This window comes from Hylobates moloch, unplaced genomic scaffold (assembly GCF_009828535.3).
Source record: "Hylobates moloch isolate HMO894 unplaced genomic scaffold, HMol_V3 SCAFFOLD_9, whole genome shotgun sequence".
Classification (NCBI taxonomy): Eukaryota; Metazoa; Chordata; class Mammalia; order Primates; family Hylobatidae; genus Hylobates; species Hylobates moloch.
The window spans coordinates 32,264,895-32,284,904 of NW_026652284.1; the positions used below are offsets into that span (position 1 = coordinate 32,264,895).

Genomic DNA, 20,010 nt, shown 5'->3' on the forward strand with positions numbered 1-20,010 from the left:
CATAGGGCAAAGAGGATGAAGTTGAGAAATAGGAGGCGCTATTGATAAGATATTGGTTAAATGTGGGCATGGAAGAAAGAGAAGAAATCAGATGCCTTCCGGGCTTCTGATGAGAGTGACTGAATGGAAGCAGGGAGGCGTATTGGGCAAAGGCATCCAAGTAACCAGGAGCCCGGTGGGCACCGAGTATGCCTAGTGTGGACATTCAGGTGGGAGTCCAGGACTCAAGTGAAAACATGAGCATGCTCAGGGGAGAGGACAAGGCTGGACATAAAGTTGAACAAATCGGCAGTGCAGAAGTGGAAGTTAATCTGATGGCAACAGATAAGCCAGGCAAGGAATCTAGTTAGAGAAAAACAGCGCCAAGCTAAAATCCTGGGAACACTGGCACTTAATCAGGACTGATGAGGAGCTGTTGCAGAAGAAGGAGAAATACTTGTATTATTTTTAGTCATCTAGCTGCAAAATTTCCTTCCAGAACTTTATTTTTGACAATGCTGGAGCCATTAACATTTGTCTTTATTCATAAATAATCCCTTAAGAATGGAGTCTAATAAAGATAAATATAAAGATAAAGATCATAAGCAGTTTTAGAGAATGTGCTTTTTCTCTTGTTTGGGGTTTTTATTTTGTTTTGTTTTTTTGTCTTGGGTGCTTAAAGAAAAAAAGGTTCAACTTGATTGAAAGCTTGATTCACCTTTTAACTATTTGTTTGCTATTTGAATTGACCGCTACATTCAACAAAACTTAGAGTCAGTCATGTATTCATACACTTTGTTTCAAAATTTTCTATTTGGTTCTTCATCCAAGATCAACCAAAGGAGTATTTGAAAATGCTTTGGAAATTCTACAAGTATGTACCATGAATATTTCAGTCAAGGTAGCAACTTTGCATATTCTTCAGGGGAAAACATCTGAAGATGGAAGAAAGAGTTCTTTGTGTTCTGAAATTTCATTACCAATGAGGTGTTTTATTCTTGGGTCTCCAGAAGTAATCAACAATGTCATGCTTCTTAATTAAGAAATCAATTGTTAATTAGTAGAAATACAAGCACGTTTATTTCTGAGCTGAATTATAGAAATATGCCTTTTTGCAGATAAACTTCACACAAGTGAATATAGCCAGGCCAAATCCCTTTTGCAAATTTTTCCAAAAGCATAAAACAAATTCGAGCTAGGCCTCCTCATATGAACAAACAACTAATTGGGTTACATTATATTATATTCAAAGACCTAACAATTTTTAAAAGTTTGTATAAATCCAAAGTGCTTTAATCTATAATTAGGAAGCTAACATATTGGGTCTAAGAAATTTCAGTGTTGTGTTAAGGATACAGAGAACAACTGGAGGCTTTACAACACTGCATTATGTTACTGAAGCTTGTCACTTAAAGAAACATTTGGTAATGCTGCTTTAGAAATAGCAAGAATAAAATGAAAAGAAAATTGAACAAATTTTCTAATTAAAAAAACTATTTAAAAGACAGTACCAGCCATAATATAATTATTTTGCTAACTATATAAGTATTACATAACAATTTTGTAAGTATCAAATAAGTCTTTCAGTATGAGGCTCACGTCACATAGTATTAGGTTGGTGGAGAAGTAATTGCTTTCAATGTCAAAACCGCAATAACTTTTGCACCAACCTAATAAATCAAGCGACCATCACATACCTTTCCACTTTCTCATGTTTTCCCATTATCTACTCTTGTGCTAAGTTAGAATCTTCGCAAAGTGTAACAGCGCTCAATTCATACACCCACCTTTCCGCCGTTCTCTTTCTTTCAAAATAGCTTCAAACCATTCATGCTTCTCTTCAGGCGTTTTTGCCATACAAACAAACCATTTATTTTTTGCTGTGTTATGTATCTTCCATCCATTAACAACAATGTGTCCACTGCTATGGAAATCAGCTGTAAATTAATGGGTAAAGGCAAATGAAAAAAATGTAATACACAATATTATTATATCAACAGTATCATTCAATACACAAAATTTTCAAAACCACTGAATTGTTCAACATATCTTTGCTTTACATATGTATATTGAAAAACATAAACATTTAAAAATTTTAAGAATGCTTTTATATTGGATGCAGTCAGTTCTCAATAATGGATATTTCTAGCTCAGAGTGTTAATATATTACATGAAATTAAACACTACAAACTAATTAACACTTATATGCTCTATGCTCAAAAATATTGTCAAAGTTTCTAAAGCAATAAAAGAATAACATGCAAGGTATTTTCTTCTCAAACATTCAAGATGTCTTATTTATTTTATCTTTCTAATATTTCTTTGAAATAGCATTCTAGGCTTCAGAGACAGTCTATGTCCCATGGAACAATTTTCTATTATTTAATGAACTGCACACTAAGGATTAACCAATGGAACACAGTAAGAGTGTAATTACCTAAAACTGCAATAAATGGAAACACACAGATGCCAAAGCGTTATCATCATACATGGTCAAGACATATACTCTTTAAAGCCACTTCATTCCATTTAAGTCACATAAATAGAAACTTATACAAAATTTTTGAAGATAAATTGACATTTAATTGTCTTTTTTGATATCTCACTATAATTTTGGGTAAACTGTCCTGCTGGGTTTGAAAATGTCAACAGCAAACCCTATACAGTAGCTCTCTGGCTAACAGCAGGTAGAGAATAGTGACATAACTTGCAAACGACCTTTACTGGCATGACAGTCCCTGCAAAGCAAAGATCCCAAGATGGGAAAACCTATGACAGAGGCCTGAGTCAGCACCTGTACCAATTAAAGTGACCCTTTTCATGTGTCTCTCCTGAAAGTCATTCAGCAGCAAAGGCCAGTGTTGAGGAGGTAAGCCACAAGAAAGTTAAAGGTGGTTTAGAAAATGACTTCGTGGCACTTTGCTTGTTTGGTTCTTTTTTTTCCTCAGATGATCTATTTTATTGAGTTTTTGAGTAGAAACAGATGTGCTTGGCACTCATTCTCCCAAAATCTGGTTCCCATAGTCTTTTTCATTAGCTCCAAAATCACTACACATTATATAAGGTCAGACTAATAATACCACAAATCCATTATCAAATGATGCTGTTCAGTTGTGGAGTCTTTAAAGCTTCCAGATTACTTTTGAGTCAAAATAGAATGACATTAGACATTAGTCTGTATTTTATATAGGTGCCATAATCCATGAATAATCAAAAATGACTTCTGATAATCTAGAGATTCAAACTGGCCGATACTTCCCTCCCAAAAAATTACAAGAAATTTTTAAAAAGATTTTTTGTACTTTTATTACCTTTATGTGTTTAATTCATGTTCCCATCCTACACAAAGTAGGAGAACTTCATAATTCATGTCAGATAAGTATTCATGAGCATTAGTAGGAAAACAAGAATATTACTTAATAATTACAGTGCAATCCCTCCTTAATATCTATAAAAATAACCAACTGAGAAATTATGATAAACTGGTGGGAAAAAATTCAGAAATTCTCAAATTCTACACGTTTAGAACTCTTCCCCCAACCCCTAACCACATGTAACCTAACAAGACCAGAATCACATACAAGCCCAAGCTTTTTTTCAGGCTGTTTTCTCTCTGTTCAAGTCAGGCCATGATTAGCTAAGTGAACCTTGCACCTGCAGCTTAAAAGATCTCACATGGCCACTCAAGTTATTATACCTTTAACCATTACTCTGCATAAAGAAAACCACAGTAGCCAAATGCAGCCTAGAGTCATAAACACTAGACTTACTCTAAAATGAACACAGTGTAGCCTTCCCACAGAGCACACGGAACACAAGTTCACGTGCCAAAATCATCCGGGTCATGCTCCTGCCACTGCACAGGTGTACCCCGGGGCCAGCCATCTCTATAACAGGAGGTTTTCCTTCCTCTCTTTCCTGGATTGAGTCTGGTCACTGGCCTCTTCACACCCTGCTGGCCGTCCCTCAAATATTTTTCATCAGGCCACTTCTTAGCTCAAAAGCCACCCATTGGGTGTCTCACCGCTGAATCAAGTCAAAACTACATGTAGACTTTGCTTTAAAGATTCTTCCCAAAACAACTCAACTCTGTCTAACTCATTCTATTTTCCACTATGTTCTAATGTGTTCCCACCATGCTTTTCTTGTCTGCTGCTTTCCTGGCCGTCCTGTGAATACTTATATATTCCCCAAGCTGAGTTTTTCATCAAGCTACCCCACTCTCCTCTCTGCCTCACAGAGTCTTACTCCTCTTGAAAGTGGACCCATCTCCTCCATGAAGCCTGGCTTGACCAATTGAGCCTGTGCATACAAATTTCTTTTGGAAAGCACATAATTCAACTTAGAATCAGATAAGTGACCATGTGATTGATCACACGTGGCTATTGTTTCAATGTACAGAAACCAAGATCATTAGCTGACTGTAAAATCTACTAATATAGTTTGGGTCTGTGTTCCTGCGCAAATCGCATGTCAAATTGTAATCCCCAAAGCTGGAGGTGGAGCCTGGTGGGAGGAGATTGGGTAATGGGGAAGAATTTCCCCTTTGGTGCTGTTCTCATGATAGTGAGTGAGTTATCGTGAGAACCTCCCCCACCCCTCTCTCATGCTCTGGCCAGGACGACATGCCAGCTTCCCCTTCACCTTCCACCATGATTTTAAGTATACTGGGGCCTCCCCAGCCACATGAACTAAACAGCCCACAGAACCGTCATCCAATTAAACCTCTTTTCTTTATAAATTACCCAGTCTCAGGTAGTGATAGCAGTGCAAGAATGGACTAATACATCCACTGTCTCAAATAACAGCTTAATTGCTGCACTAATATTTTAAAAGAACAGCTTGTGTCAAGTAATTTCAAATGAAGAAATAATGTTCCTTTTTAAAGTTTATATGCTAGCTAATTTCTATCACACCGATTTAAAAAATCATAAGTAATTTTAAACATATATATATATACGCACATACATAAACACACATATACAATTGAATACACACACCACAGGCCTCAAAATGCAGTATACATACTTCATAATAGCATCAAAATTACCAAATATTATACAAAATAAGCAATTGCTTCTCATTTTTTCAAAAGATAGTGACATATAAATAGCTTCACAATTTTAATCATAGCACATTGTTCAATATATTCATACTTCAAAATAAAAATTAAACTTATCCCTAAAGAACACCCTCACTAAAGTCATTAAAAAGTCCAACACTGCTTTGTACTTAGTCAGAATTTTGTTTAAAAAATTTAAATGGAAGAATAATTTATTAAATGGCAAATGCAGGAATTTCCAAGTTTCAATGGATCTAAAATGTTAATTTTATAGGAAGAATAGATTTTTAAATTGCCATTCTTTAAATGTGGAATATCCAAATTCAACAGTCTTTAGTCATTGATTTCTTCCAAAAACAGAAAAATCCAAGGGACAGACCTGAACAAGTCACTAATTACTTCAAGCTATACAGTTTGCAAATTCCTTGCTCTTATTTCAGTACAGTTTCATATAATGAGATGGGATTTTTCCAAAACTGATACACTGTAAATCTCAGTGGATGTGCCAGTATTCTTTCAATAAATTTGCATTTCAATAAGATGGAAAATATCCAAGTATTATAAACAGGCTAAGAAACAGAAGAAATTACCAGACTATATTATGGAAAACATCAAGAAACTGATGTCTAAATAATGTATTCAATCCTTGTCCTGGAGATCAACACTGTGAATGCATCAATTTCTAAGGGAAACTTTAAAACTTATAATTTGTTCATAAATATTTAACATTGAGAAAAATTTTTTGAATAAATCTTTGATTTTTATCAAATAATAGAAGAAAAATTTCCAGCATCCCAAATAGCATATGATATTATTTTTGGAAAAAAAAAGATTCTAATTGACTTTTCCTTTTAAAAATCTAAAAAGTAGTTCATCCCTTAACCTTTCTGAACTCCAAAATATACTCCCTTAAATTAATAACACTGAAAATGTATTAGAAAAAAAAACTATCATATTCTTATATTCTTCTCAACATTGTTAAGCCATTGTTACTTTGTAATTAAGAACATATTCAATCCAGCTTATGCAACAATACTACAGTTGTGAAAGCAACTGGTTTATCTAGTCAGTCGACTGGTATGCTACAATAAATGCTATTTTTGGTGATAAGGCATGAAGATAAAGATGAGGACTATTGAGATAATACAGGTACTTGATTTAAGTGAAAAAGAATACAAAATTATAAAGTTCACATTTTCAAGCATTTTTAAATCTATGCATGAAAAGGAAAATTGCAGGAAATATTTTGTATATAGTCTTATGTGTTTGTCTTTGTATGACATTATTATCTACTGTTTTTTGCCTTTCTATTTTTCTGCAATGTCCAAAGTTTCTTTAATAAGCACAATTTAATTTTATAAAAATAATGTATTTAACATATTAGAATAGTTTCAAATATTTATATCTAAAGGGAGAGCTAAAATTTTTTTAACTGACTTACTTTTAAAGAACACCTTAAGAATAAAAATTTTTCATCTTATCCAATTCATTTTTGACGAATATATTGAAATCTATGGTATGCCCAACACTGAACTACAGACCACATTTTCTAAAGGTCAACATTCTTGACCTCTGTCCAACCATAGAAATAAACTAGTGCTTAAGAGAGAATACTAATGATCTGGTACTACTTTCTGAATGGTTTTCCAGGCATGCACTATAAAAATTACCATGAAAATTAATTCTAGGAAGCTCAATAGCTTTCCTACTGTTGCCTTTAAGCTGAATTTTCTTTATAGCATCATGATCAAACTAGTAGTCCCAGAAAGAATGTTCAAAGAATAACTTAGATTCACTGAGAGTTGAAATCTGAAGAATGGTTGAATGGAAATTTGGCCACAAATGCAAAGGTCAACATCTGCCTTGAATATAGGAATTAATTAATAACATAGACAGACTTAAATAAATACATATACAAATTTTTGCACTTTTGCACATCATACCATCATTTAAATTTCTTTCTATACTAAGATATAACTATGATATACACCAAGTCATTAATTATTATGAATAAAATTACAATAATATTATTTATCAAAAGATTTGAGATGTTTACATCTTGGCTGAAAACTTTAGTCTCATCCCAAGTGCAATTATTTTTTCTGCAAGTTTTGAGCTATATCAATGCAATTAGTCATCTGATAGAGCTTCTTCCTTAGAAAACTATACTATCATACATAGAGTATAGAAAAATACTCAATATTTGTATAATTCAAATGGAAGAAAAACTTTTCCATTCCATTTTCCATCACAAGTTCTAAGTGCCAGGCCCAGTGTTGCATGCCTGTAGTCCCAGATACTGAGACTGAGTTGAGAGAATCATGGGTTCAAGTCCAGCCTGGGCAAGATAATGAGACTCCTCACCACCACCCCATCTCAATTTAAAAAAAGGAAAAAGTTCTAAGCATGCTTAAAAAAAATATATATATATATATATCAATTCATCCATTTTATTATTTATAACTAAATGTGGAATAGGTGTTTGTTTTTTTCTTTTGGCAATGACAGATGAGCCTGATATTATCTGTTTATCTCTCATTTAACTTATCCAGGGGCCAAGTATGGGGAGTACTTGGCATAGGGACATTAATCAGCTCTGCTGAGATCCATCTGCATCAGAGCTTCATGTGTGAAGTAAAAAATATAGCAGACTTAAAACCTGAGCTCATCAAAAAGAAATGAAGATGCTATGCTGGAAATGACCAAGGAAACAACAAAGGGAGAAAGTTCATGCAGCATCCAGATCGCTTCTGGGTGCAACAAACTCAACCTCCGTACGCTGATGCCTTGTTCCTTCACTGCTCTCCACTTGGTCCTTCTCTATGTCACAAAGCATGTACATGGAAGCCCAGCAAACTTAACTCTAGTTCCAGCTCTGTCCTAGTCAGCTTGGTAAAAATGGGCAAGTTAGTTCTTAAATCTGGCCTCATTTCTATCATCTGAAATGCCAATAGGGTACATTAATTGATCATCAAGATCCTGTCCATCTTCAAAATTTCTATTCAATTTCCAAGTCTGAGACCCCCCAGAAACCTAGTGGATACAGCCATGAGAAAACTAAATTTTCCTTGCAGGAAACTAGGGTGTGGTATCCAGTTGCAGCCTGAAAATTCTTTAAGTGACCTCGTAGCGACCAGGTACAGTCAAATTCCTGCTACATGCTGCTTATATACATTCAAGAAAAAGTAAAGAGGGGGAAAGCCCCAGTTGAATAATACAAAGTCTAAGAAATGTCTTCATCTTACTTTAAAGAAAATCAAGCCTGCGAATTTCTGTCAAGAGGGTCCATTGGACAACTAATTTATGACAACTAAATATCCTGCAATTTTGTGTCTTTCTTCTAATTCATACACAACAAGGTCTTAGGCCCTGCCTTCCGCAATGCTTTTGCCCTCAGGAATTGGGGACCTGTAGGCTGGAATCTTACTAGCGTCAGCAAAACTTTTAGGTGGAATTGAATCCAAGAACCATCTGTGCAATTCAAGTCACCCTTCGTAGGATCTCATTCCCTTACCATCTGGCCCAGATACACTGGAAGACAGCATTTTATGGCCATGCCTCCAAAGGTCCTGGGCTCCTACATCTCTTTATCTAGTTCTCCAGCTGCCCAAAAGCACAGTAATCAGAGTAATCACTATCACAACTCAGTCAGACCACCAATGCAGATGGCACTAATAGTGGCACTCACATCACGGGGGGGTGAAGGGAGAAAGTGGGACATAAGGGGTGGATATTCAATCTCTCAGGAAATAAGGCCAGGGACTCTATGCCCATGGGAAAGCCTAAAAGTGGAAGAAAATAAAGGAAGCGCCCAAGCAACAGTGGGGAGATGGTCCCATTACGGGTAATCAGGTCCAATAAAGAACAGAGTAGAAGTTTTTAGTGTTCTTCTTTTACTATCTGACTTCCTCCCAACTCAGGTTCAAAGTTGGGCATTTGGGTAGTCTCTTGAACATTCAGGTTACAGAGGCAAGACAGCTCTTAGCATGTTAGACAGATAACATTTCTAAATGTCACTATATAGTCTTCTTAGAAAGCACAGAATAAATTACTGCTACCTTGTAAAAAATAATGTGTACATCCTGCTATGGAAAGATAGCCGACTAGGTCCCACATGTTAGCATGGGAGTATCTGCAATTGCATTACAGTCTGTAGCATAGAAAGGGATTTGAAATGGGATATCTACCTGTGCCAACTGTCTGGCAGCTCCACATCATCCCACAGTTAGCCACTGAGGAACCTCTCTATTGGATGAACACAATAGCATGGCTCCGAAGCTGAGTGCTCAGTCTCAGGCACCACCTGAGTTTTGCTCATTGCGTTCCTTTTTCCCTTACCTACAGCAATCACAGTTCATTATTTTAAGTACCTGACAATTTATTCAGATGCTAACAATGGTATTGAGAAATTGCCTACAGGTGAACATTTGAAATTCTGTGCTTCTGACAGATTATAAATATTCTTCTCCCCTCTGGGACCCCAGAATGACAACGAAGGTACGTGAGAGGTGGAGGGAGCTGATCTGTGTCCCAATCCCATATGTATAACGAATATTACCAAACTTTAGCAACAGTTGGTATACTGCATTTCATCTCGTCTTTTCTCGTAGAAGCATATTTTTTAAATTCTAACTAAAATCATTGGGGAAAAATGGAATTTACTTTACTAAGTATTTATTTTAGAGACAACTTTTTTTCAAATAGAAAGTACAATTTATTTTAACTTTATTTTACTTAATGTTTGTGATTAATCATGACTTCATAAATTAGCTTATTAAATCTCATACTTTCAAATCTATGAAGCAAAATGTTACTACCTTTGAGTAATAAGATATTTAAAACAAGCACTTAAAACTACACAAACCACCTCCATCCACAATTTGCTTACAAGAAAATTGACAACCTGTCTATATGAATAACAACTACATAGCTACGACAAATCTATAGTTTGCTATATTATACAGCGAATATATTATAGGAACAAAACATCATTGATATGCTTATAAGACAGTATAACTAAAGAAAATTCATTCATTAACTGTTTTCTGCACAGTGCTCTCTGTTCCAGTCCCGTGAATGCCATGGGACACTACTCGGCTATTTCTCTGTATCTATGTTTCATGTTAGTGTGTTTTGGCTATATATAATTTTCCACTTTCACAGTAGTCCTCCCCTCCCTTATCTCACCTTTCTCTTTCCTCTACCCAACCACTTTACCTAACAAAGTATTTCTAAGCTCTAATACATGGCAGGTGAATTATCCAAGTGAGAAATCTGTCTTACAAAGGAGTTTTCTATTTACTATTGGCATCCCATTTAAAATCTACAAATCACTTACCGGTGCCATCATCCACATTCTCCACTTCCATCACCTCCGTGTTGATCCGGCCACGAAAAAGGTACCGATGTCCATCTGTAGATGCCTTGCTGTTCTTCAACCGTCTTAAGATGGAATTAAATCACAAAGACTTCGTTACTAAACAATGTAAAGCAATGTCAAAACAATATATTTTAAGCAATTCTTTGAAAAGAGACACCAATTCAGTCGACAATATCAAACATTAGACTCCTAGTGATCTTTCCATTTGTCCTCCCATTCATAACAGCACTGGTTGCTTTAATGAAGTATGCAACTTGCATACTAATTTTTAAAAATAAATTCAAGTTTTAAGCTAAGGATAGTACACACGTGGGAGAGTGAGTATGTGCCTTTGCTCAGTATAAGACATTAGCGGTGCCCAATCAGACTCTGACAGACACTAACAACTGGCCATTTTAAAATTTCATTTGAGTTTGTTTCACCTTCATGACTCATTTTTCAGTAACTAGCTGGTAATTTCCAGTTAGTACTTATGATCCCTCTTCAAAGAATTAGCTGTGCTGGAGGTTCTTAAGCTCAGTGATATCCAGCTATAAAAATATTTCTCTTATCATATTTTTATAATATAATCACTGTATACTTGTTGAACAAGTCTCTTAATACCTTTGCAATCCTTCATAAAGGCCTTACTTATTTCTAAAATACCCAAAACATTTCAAAACTGTGTGTATATTACATCTAGTGCTGGCTTTTAATCTTAAAATGTATGTAACACAAAGTCAAAAATCCAGGTTTACAGATGACCATTTCTAACAATGAATTAGGAAGTTATATATGTTTGTATTTGAATCATTAAGCACACAGGAAAAAACATTTTTTCAATGTTTTTCTTTCATTAAGTTAAACAGGAAAAATTCTAAGAAATGACTCAAGGAGATTAAAAAATACCTAGTCACTCAACAGATTTCCATTGACCTAGACTATTCAATGGGACTTGGTGACAAAATCTGGCTAATAATTTAACATAGTTGAATAATGATTAATGTGTTGTGTTATGTAGACACACCTAGCACAAGTTAAGATGTAGCTGTACACAAACTACAACGCCCCCTCTTCCTCTCCCATGCAGTTAGATACCTGCCCTGGTGTGGATAGGGTAGGCCAGGGACATATCTCCAGATGCTATCACACTCTCTGGGCTCCTTCCTTGGAAAAAAATGCATATTCCTGACTTAGCTGTCCTCAAGCCTCATCCAAACTTAGTAGTCCTTTATCTCTACTAAAGAAAACTAAGCAAATCGATTCATTAGTCTGACTGGACAGTTTGTCAGCCCCAGACCTTCATCACCTTGCACTCCCCATGTTCATTTTGAAAGCAGCCTCTAAATGTTCTTCATTAATAGGCATAAATCAATGCTATAAATTAGGAATTCATCCCAGGTAGCTATGAAAATTGGCCTCACAGGAGGTTGACTATAGAGAGGAATGCAGATCAGACTTGGATATTTATTTAAATAAATATATTTATTTAAATCACACTAACGTGAAATATAGATACAGAGAAATAGCCGAGTAGTGTCCCATGGCATTCACGGGACTGGAACAGAGAGCACTGTGCAGAAAACAATGAATGAATTTTCTTTAGTTATACTGTTTTATAAGCATATCAATGATGTTTTGTTCCTATAATATATTCACTGTATAATATAGCAAACTATAGATTTGTCTTAGCTATGTAGTTGTTATTCATATAGAGGTAAAAGTATTAATCTATCACCTATTACCTATTTAAATGCAGGTAACTAATATGCAGGTATTATTTCCAGCTGGAAAATAGTATCATGGTGTTTTGAAAAATATAATTTCTTGTAAGTTGGTACATCTAACTTAAAACCAATCATATTGAAAAAACTTAATATCCTTAACAGCTTTAGTCACAGGCAAAATGAACATGGATTATATATAAGAATCCATCACTTAGTTCTATTTTCAACATATCAATTTTTTATTATCTTACTGTGAACTCTGTATGGGTTTTGTATATTTCTCTTAGGCTGCAGATATTAATACTCAACACAAAATTCCAGTAAGTGTTTGATCAAATTCTATAATTCTTAGATAGATTTTGATCTCTTCAGAAAATGGCTCTACTGAAGCTTAAAGACTGAAAAGCCTATAGTTTGAAAATAATTCTGCTGCATAGTATAATATTGCAAATTTAAATGTCTTGATTCTATTATTTAATTCCTAATTATGTGTTGTAATGGTCACCAGGACACATATACAAGAGTGTATACAATAGCAGAAAAACTCGGGACAACCCTAAAGCCCATTGATAAGAGGATGAATAATTAAATTGTGATACATTCAACTAATGAAATATTATGCAGCAGGTAAAATGAATAAATTTTTGCTACACACAAAATGGATATATATGTTTAGAAACTATGTTGAATACAAATTATAAATTGCAAGAAACTAAAAACACTATGATACTATTTTTTAAAACTCATAAACAAGCCAAACTAAGCAATATCATGTTATACATATCAAATACTACATCATAACTTTTTTTAAAAACTAGTTTCTCCTGAGATTAATAATATTAGAAATATCCAGAGCAAGGATGTCTAATCTAGCACGCTGTTATTTAAAGAATGTAATTCTAGAATTAAATTCATCAAGTCTCTAGTTCATATAATTACAACATTATGGAACTTTGTAAAAGGCTCCCTTTACTCATATTTTCTGAAAGATCTCTATATCTTAGAAAGTATATGCAGAGGTTAAGTTCATAAAGGAGTGAAGTATTCTAAGTGAAGAGAACAGATGGTTTGTTCAAGCAGCTTCTCCAGTCCCGGAAGGGAAGGGACATGTTGAACTATTTTGTTATTTCCATTTCTAACCACTCTGTATTTGGTCTGCATAATACATTCATTAAGGGCATTTGCTAAAAAAGCAGGATTTTAACTTTGTTAAACTTTTCCTGTGTTTAATGTGCAATTCCAGTCATAAGACCATATAATATCATGATTTGTCCACTAATGTTAATTTTGCAAAAGATTTGGGTCTTGATGGCAGGCATAGATAAAGATGGGACCAATTTTAATGAAAAAAGATTTCATTCTCAAACGGGGACCTTTAATAATTGCACTAAAACACCTTGATTCACATTACAGTTTCTTAATGAGTAACACACAAGTAAAATAACAACCTCTCCTACATCTTCCAAAAGCCAATTTCTATTAATCTCAATCTTGCTATCAAACACAGAGAACCTAGAAGAGCATAATAAAAGATTCATTTTCACATGTGGTAAAAAGGAATTTTTAAAAACTCATTAGAATAGAGATGTCAATAATTTAATTATTTTTTGGCTCTAATCCTAATCTGTTCCCTCTCATGAAGATACATGTTGTATTCCTATGTTTTCTCAGCTTATATAACTGCATTTTTGAATTAATGTCTCTTACTAGGGAATTCTAATACTACAATCCACATGGCAGAATTAGCATATATCATCATCATAGCTACCAAATGTTTGCTAACTTGCTCTGGGCATCTTGATAACTGATTTAAGAAGACTCATTATAAGAGATGAAGAATAACTCTCCCTTAAATCTGTCTTATAAATCAGTCAGTTTTGTGTCTCTAATTCTCACTCTACCAGAAAATATTTGACTATAGTTTTCTAAATGCTGACCCTGGAATAAATAGTCATTTAAAATCCTGTACTTTCAACTGCTGCTTTACCTTTAAATTGAATGAATCCATTGGTACCATTTCACTAAAACAAATGTGTCCTATATATGGTTAGGGTGAAGTACGTAAAGGCTCAGGAAACTTCCCAATTAAATGTCACTCTATTATTTTCCTTAAAATCAACATGCAAAAAAATTTTCCCAAGAGTTTAAGAAAACATCCCATAAAGTAAGAACATTCTCAAGAAAAAAGTATATTCATGCTTTAAAACAAATAGCATTATATCAATAACATTAATACACAAATTATTTACATTAATGATGGCTAAGCTCTACAGGGGACTAGTTTGTGTTCCATTCACTCATTCATTGATTCTGTGTTTCTTAGCTGTCTATCACAGGTCTGCTCCAATTTCCAGAGAAATTGCATTGAAGGAGCAATAAGGCCCCTGTTCTCATGAACCTTGCAGTCTAATCTGGTAAAGGTGACAGGAAGTAAACAAACGAATTATGAAAGAAATAGCAAGTGACAAGTGCTTTCCCGATATTGATAGTGACTGGGAGGCCACATTAGATGAGATGGTCAGGGAAGACACTACAGAGTGAGTGATTTTTAAGTGAGATCTGAAAGCCACAAAGAATCTGGCCATGGAAAACTCAAACGACAGGGCACACAGGGAAGGGAAACAGCCAGTACAAAGGCCCTAAGAAAGGAGGACATGTGGCATAATCAAGGGATGGGAGAAAGAGAAGGCTAAAGGAAGCAGGGAGGTATTGTGTTTGGAGAAATGGGATGTGATGATGTGAGAGGCAGGCAGGAGCTGGACCAGGCAGAATTTTGTAAACTAGGGTAAGGAGTGTGAATTTTATTCTAGGTGGGGCCAAGCACGGTGGCTCATGCCTATAGTCCCAGCACTTTGGGAGGCTGAGATGGGAGGATTGTTGTGGCCAGGAGTTTGAAACCAGCCTGGGAAACACAGTGAGACCTTGTCTGTACTGAAAAACAAAATCAGCTGGGTGTGGCAGCATGTGCCTATAGTGCCAATTACTTGGGAGCCTGAGGCAGGAAAATTGCTTGAGCCCAGTTCAAGGTTGTAGAGAGCTGTGATCATACCATTGCACTCTATCCTGCCTGGTCAACAGAGCAAGACCCTGTCTCAAAACAAAACAAACAAACAAACGAAAAAGACCTTTATTCTAGGAAGCCAATGAGGGCTTTGAGCAAGGTAACAACATGATCTGATTTGTTTTATAAAAGTTGCTGGTTTCTGTGGAGAGCATAAATTGTGGAGGCGTAAGAAAAGATATGGTGAGTCAGTTAGGAGACAACTGTTGTCACCAAAGGGGGATCCTGGTGGCCTGGAGCAGAGTAGCAATGATGATGGAGAGATGTAGAGAGATGTTTGTAAGTTTTCAATGCAGATGCAGGAAGATTTTCTAATGGATTGGATGTGGGATGTTGAGGGAAAAACAGGAACCAAGGCTAACTCGTAATTTTTGGAATCGAGAAAACAATAGAAAGGGAAAGCTGGGAGAGGAGTGACTTTAGGAAAGGGAACCCAGAATCCCATTTCTTCCATGTTGTGGTTGAGACTCCTCATGGCCATCACAACAGGCAGGATGTAGGAGTCGAGAATGTTGGGCTAAGGATAGAGATTTGAGAGCAACTGACACAGATGTGGGACATGAGTGATGGGACTGGATAAAATCAGCTGGGAAGAGTCTATGACTATGAAGAGGGAAAAGGAGTCAAATGCAGAGCCCCACAGCACTCCAGTATCCAGCCAAGAGAGTGGGGTATAATCACATTAAAGAGAAGAGAGTGTTTGGGGAAGGTAGGATTGCTCAGCTAAGTTACAGGCTGCTACAAAAACAAGCAAAACCTTAAAGAGCAGAAAAGTGACCACTGGAGTAAGAAGCACAGTAGTGCTTCTTACAGAGATTCTGATGGGAGTAGCTCAGTGGAGGAGAGTGAACAAAGACCTTGCTGAATGTTGCTCAGCCAGAACAGCAAGTGAGAAAGTAGAAAAAGTGCCAACATAAAACTCCTGCAAGAAAGTCTGCTATGAAGGGTGACAGTGTGATACAAGACAAAGGGCTTTTAAAATTTGAGATAGATCTTTGACAATGTTTGGAGTCAGAATAGCTGAAGTGACAATACCAGAGGAAGAGAGCTAGGAGGATGGAGGATGATATTCAGAGTAGAATGTCTGAAATGGAGATTTCAATTTTATGACTGTTGGTATTGACAAGGTAAAAGTCTCCTAGGATAGGAGACTCAGGTGTAACGGCAGAAAAACTCACTGCGGGTGAAGAGACGGTGGGCTTTCAGGTCCAAAATTCTGGATAGATCATCCATGTGAGTTTTGAACACTCCCAAAACGGCAACAGGAGTAGGGTAGAAAGAAAATGATGCAAGAGCTAGAGAAATCACTAAATTCATGTATGACAGTGAGGTATTACGTGTTCTACAAAGGGGTGATGAGGGAAAGGTAGTGGAGAGGAAAGACTCATGGCATGAACTTCACATGTGCTGGGATTCTTGAAGGAAGAGGGGGAAATGATTGGGAAACAAGATTAGGAAGCGAGGAAGACACACCAGCCTCTCCTCCAGGGCCTGAGATATGTGGGTTAGGAACAAACTGCACCTCTCCTCAAGAGGGCTCTGAGGACCCAGCATCATCAGATGACAGTGACATTTCAGTTTAGGTTTTACAAGAAGGTGAAGCAAACAATCAGAGAGCAGACTGAATATATGTGAAGAAATGCACTGATGGATGATGGGTTCTGGGAATCAGAGAGAGAAAGGTAGAAACTGTGAGCTACCTTGGATGAGTTCTGGGAAGCACAGAGGGAAAGGTAGAAACTGTGACCACTTCTGAAGTGTGACCTGCTTAGGATCTTACCTGTGTTTTCTTTTGCAGTACACCAAAAGATTATCAAAAAGAAAAAACACCCGCTCTTGAATATTTCCAGAAGAAATTTTCAGTAAGACTCCACACATTAGCATTTCAGTGCAGGTGTCAGTGATGTTGGACCCCTAAGTCAGGAGAAATGCAATTAGTGTCTGCTTACTTGGTTGACACTTCTGTATATAATTATTTTTCTACTTACAATTATGGTTGTTTTTATTTTAAGAAGCAATCTATGCACAGGCTAAAGTGCAAACAGTAGAGATAGTCATACACTGATTGGAGGGCCCCTAACCCCCAAGTTTCCCCCTGATCAGTCTGAGCAGACAGAACCAACCACTGTTAAGAGATTTTGTGTCTCCTTCCAGGTGTGTTGTGTACATACACAAGCATATAGAATACATGTCACCTATGTCATGTTGAAAGGAGATGACTTCAAATTAATTCATAATGTTAACAATTAGAATTTCTCTTTCTTTTTTCTCTTTTTCCTCAGTATGTTGGAAAAACGGGCTCCACAGGCACAAAGTACATGAAATTGTCTAAATTTTTAGCAGGTCTCAATTTATATATCCACCCCTAGGATGGAGAAAAGAAAAGAAATAAAAAGAGAAAAATTATTTAAAGGGAGCAACTTTCCACAGAGCCTTTCACCCTATTTACTAGGCACACTAGCTAATTCAGTAAGTGTTTATAGTATGCCCATCAAGATTACACGACTAGTGACAAAAGTGATTCTTAACACAAGCACTGGCCACTAGAACTGAAGAGGAGCCACAAGATGCAAGGAGCCTGGGCCCTAAATCATCAACAGAGGAAAGCTGCCCCCTGAGTTGGACACGAGCATCGGATTGTGGTGGGAGATGCACAGAAATGACTATTTTGAGCCATTATAAATATTATAGTCTATTTGTTTCTACAACCTAATCTAGCATAACTAATGCACTGACTTGGACCAAAAAAAGAAAAAGGACATTTTCCATAAAGATCTATATGTGTGCTCTGCAAGAGACTTTCAGTTTCAACTATATCAAGATTCTTTAAATCTGGAGTAAATTTCTAATTTTTGTTTAACTCAATGTTTCTATTTTTAATGTTTCATATTTAAAATTTAGAACATTAATTTTAAATTTCATATTTCCACAATAATCACTGATAATAGTTTCTCTGGTTAAGTAAAAATTTAATTACAATGACAACTAATACCTACAATGACAACTCAAACTTCCAAAATGGGGAATTAATTAAGAGAGTTTTTTAATATTAATTTGATTATCTTTATATTGCAAATTTTAGACATTTTCCTTTATTATTTCTTCTTTTTTTTTTTCTGAAATGGAGCTTCGCTCTTGTTGCCCAGGCTGGAGTGCAATGGCACGATATTGGCTCACCGCAACCTCCGCCTCCTGGAAAGCAATTCTCCTGCCTCAGCCTCCCAAGTAGCTAGGATTACAGGCATGCCACCACGCCCAGCTAATTTTATACTTTTAGTAGAGACAGGGCTTCTCCATGTTGGTCAGGCAGGTCTTGAACTCTTGACCTCAGGTGATCCGCCCACCTCAGCCTCCCAAAGTGCAGGGATTACAGGCATAAGCCACCACACCCGGGTATTCCTTTATTATTTCTTTTCATCCTGAAAGTGGATATACAAATGAAGATTTGGCACAAAAAAAAAATTACAGAATTTCACGCACTTTATCATATGTTCATTAAGCAAAGTGGTTTTAATTTATAGCAATTTCACAACATGTACAGAATAGCTCTCCCTTAGACCATTTCTTATGATGACCCATATAAGCCAAACCCGGATGATAAGTTGTTACATTATGAAAGGGTTACTGCAGATATCATCTTAATTTTCACATTAAATAAATCTCCCGAGTACCTCAAATTAACATATGCAGATATTAGTAGATGCATTCTTAACAAAACATTTCCTGACTTGTTGATAATTATCTTTCTTAATAAATGGAAGGAGTATTTTATATAAAATTGAGCTAACTATTATGACATCGTTATCTTACAACTGATTGAAAGTGCTGCTACAATCAATCAAACTGCTATGTCTTTTTCCTCCATCCTGTTCGTTAGTTTGAGTTTTTGAATCACCCGTCCAAATTGATACAAGAAACTCTCAAGCCCCTTGCTAATATACAGACCTATTCTATCTAAGGCATTATTATAAATCCCCATCAGCTCCTCACTCCTGATCAAAAAAGAGAGTACGACTGACTGACCTCTTTAAGGTCAACACTTCTTTTTATAAGCAACCCAAATCGTCAGTTTAGTCAATTATTAATCAAATTTTTAGTAAGCAAGGACAAGAACAACCACTGATAGTTTCTAGAATTCACGGTTATGCCACAAAGTGTATCTCACAATATACACATAACTTCGGTCAGATTGTGTTTTACTGAATCTGACTGAGATGTTTCTGTCACTGAGATGATGTACCTTTAACACTTAAAGCAGGCTTCAAGAATTAGTGCAATATCACCTTTCACCACCTTCTACCACAGTAATCTACCATCATGGCATGAAATATCTTTCTTGAGTAATTAAATAATTCCCTAAGAATTGTTAATGTACTAAAGGATTCTATGTCAAAATGTGCAGATTTGTCTAAAAATATTATCCTAACACAGCAGCTTACAGCATTTTCCTTTATACTGCATTTATCTTTTAAACTCTAAAGAACATCCACCATGCCTCTGATTTCCCATGGTTTAAATCTGTGCATTATCTCTAGGATAATGGCAGGCAAAAATCACTAAGAACTGTTTAACCACATATATGTATGAACTGACTGCGGAGAGAAATTACAATCTTGGAAAAGACAAAAGATGACAGGAGGCCTTGAAACATCCCCACTTGTATACAATGCATCAGCAGACAAAGATCTAACAGAGCTAGATCCATTCACAGTGGAAGAAAAGAAAATTGACAAGACCGACAACTAGAATGTGCTTCATAAGAGAATAGTTTTGATATCAAAGGAGTCTCTTAAAAAATTGATGAAGCATTTGAACATTCTTA

General features: G+C 36.0%; 1 protein-coding gene across 1 annotated transcript in view; it reads right to left on the reverse strand.

Annotated features, from left to right (window-relative positions):
• PREX2 (phosphatidylinositol-3,4,5-trisphosphate dependent Rac exchange factor 2) overlaps positions 1-20,010 on the reverse strand; it is a 278,754-nt gene that overhangs the window by 184,510 nt on the left and 74,234 nt on the right. Inside the window, exons 7-9 of the mRNA XM_032759608.2 lie at positions 16,969-17,102; positions 10,380-10,483; positions 1,767-1,916 (exon numbers count right to left, since the gene is read on the reverse strand). Of these exons, the coding sequence (XP_032615499.1) occupies positions 1,767-1,916; positions 10,380-10,483; positions 16,969-17,102 (388 nt within the window). The remainder of the gene's footprint in view (positions 1-1,766; positions 1,917-10,379; positions 10,484-16,968; positions 17,103-20,010) is intronic.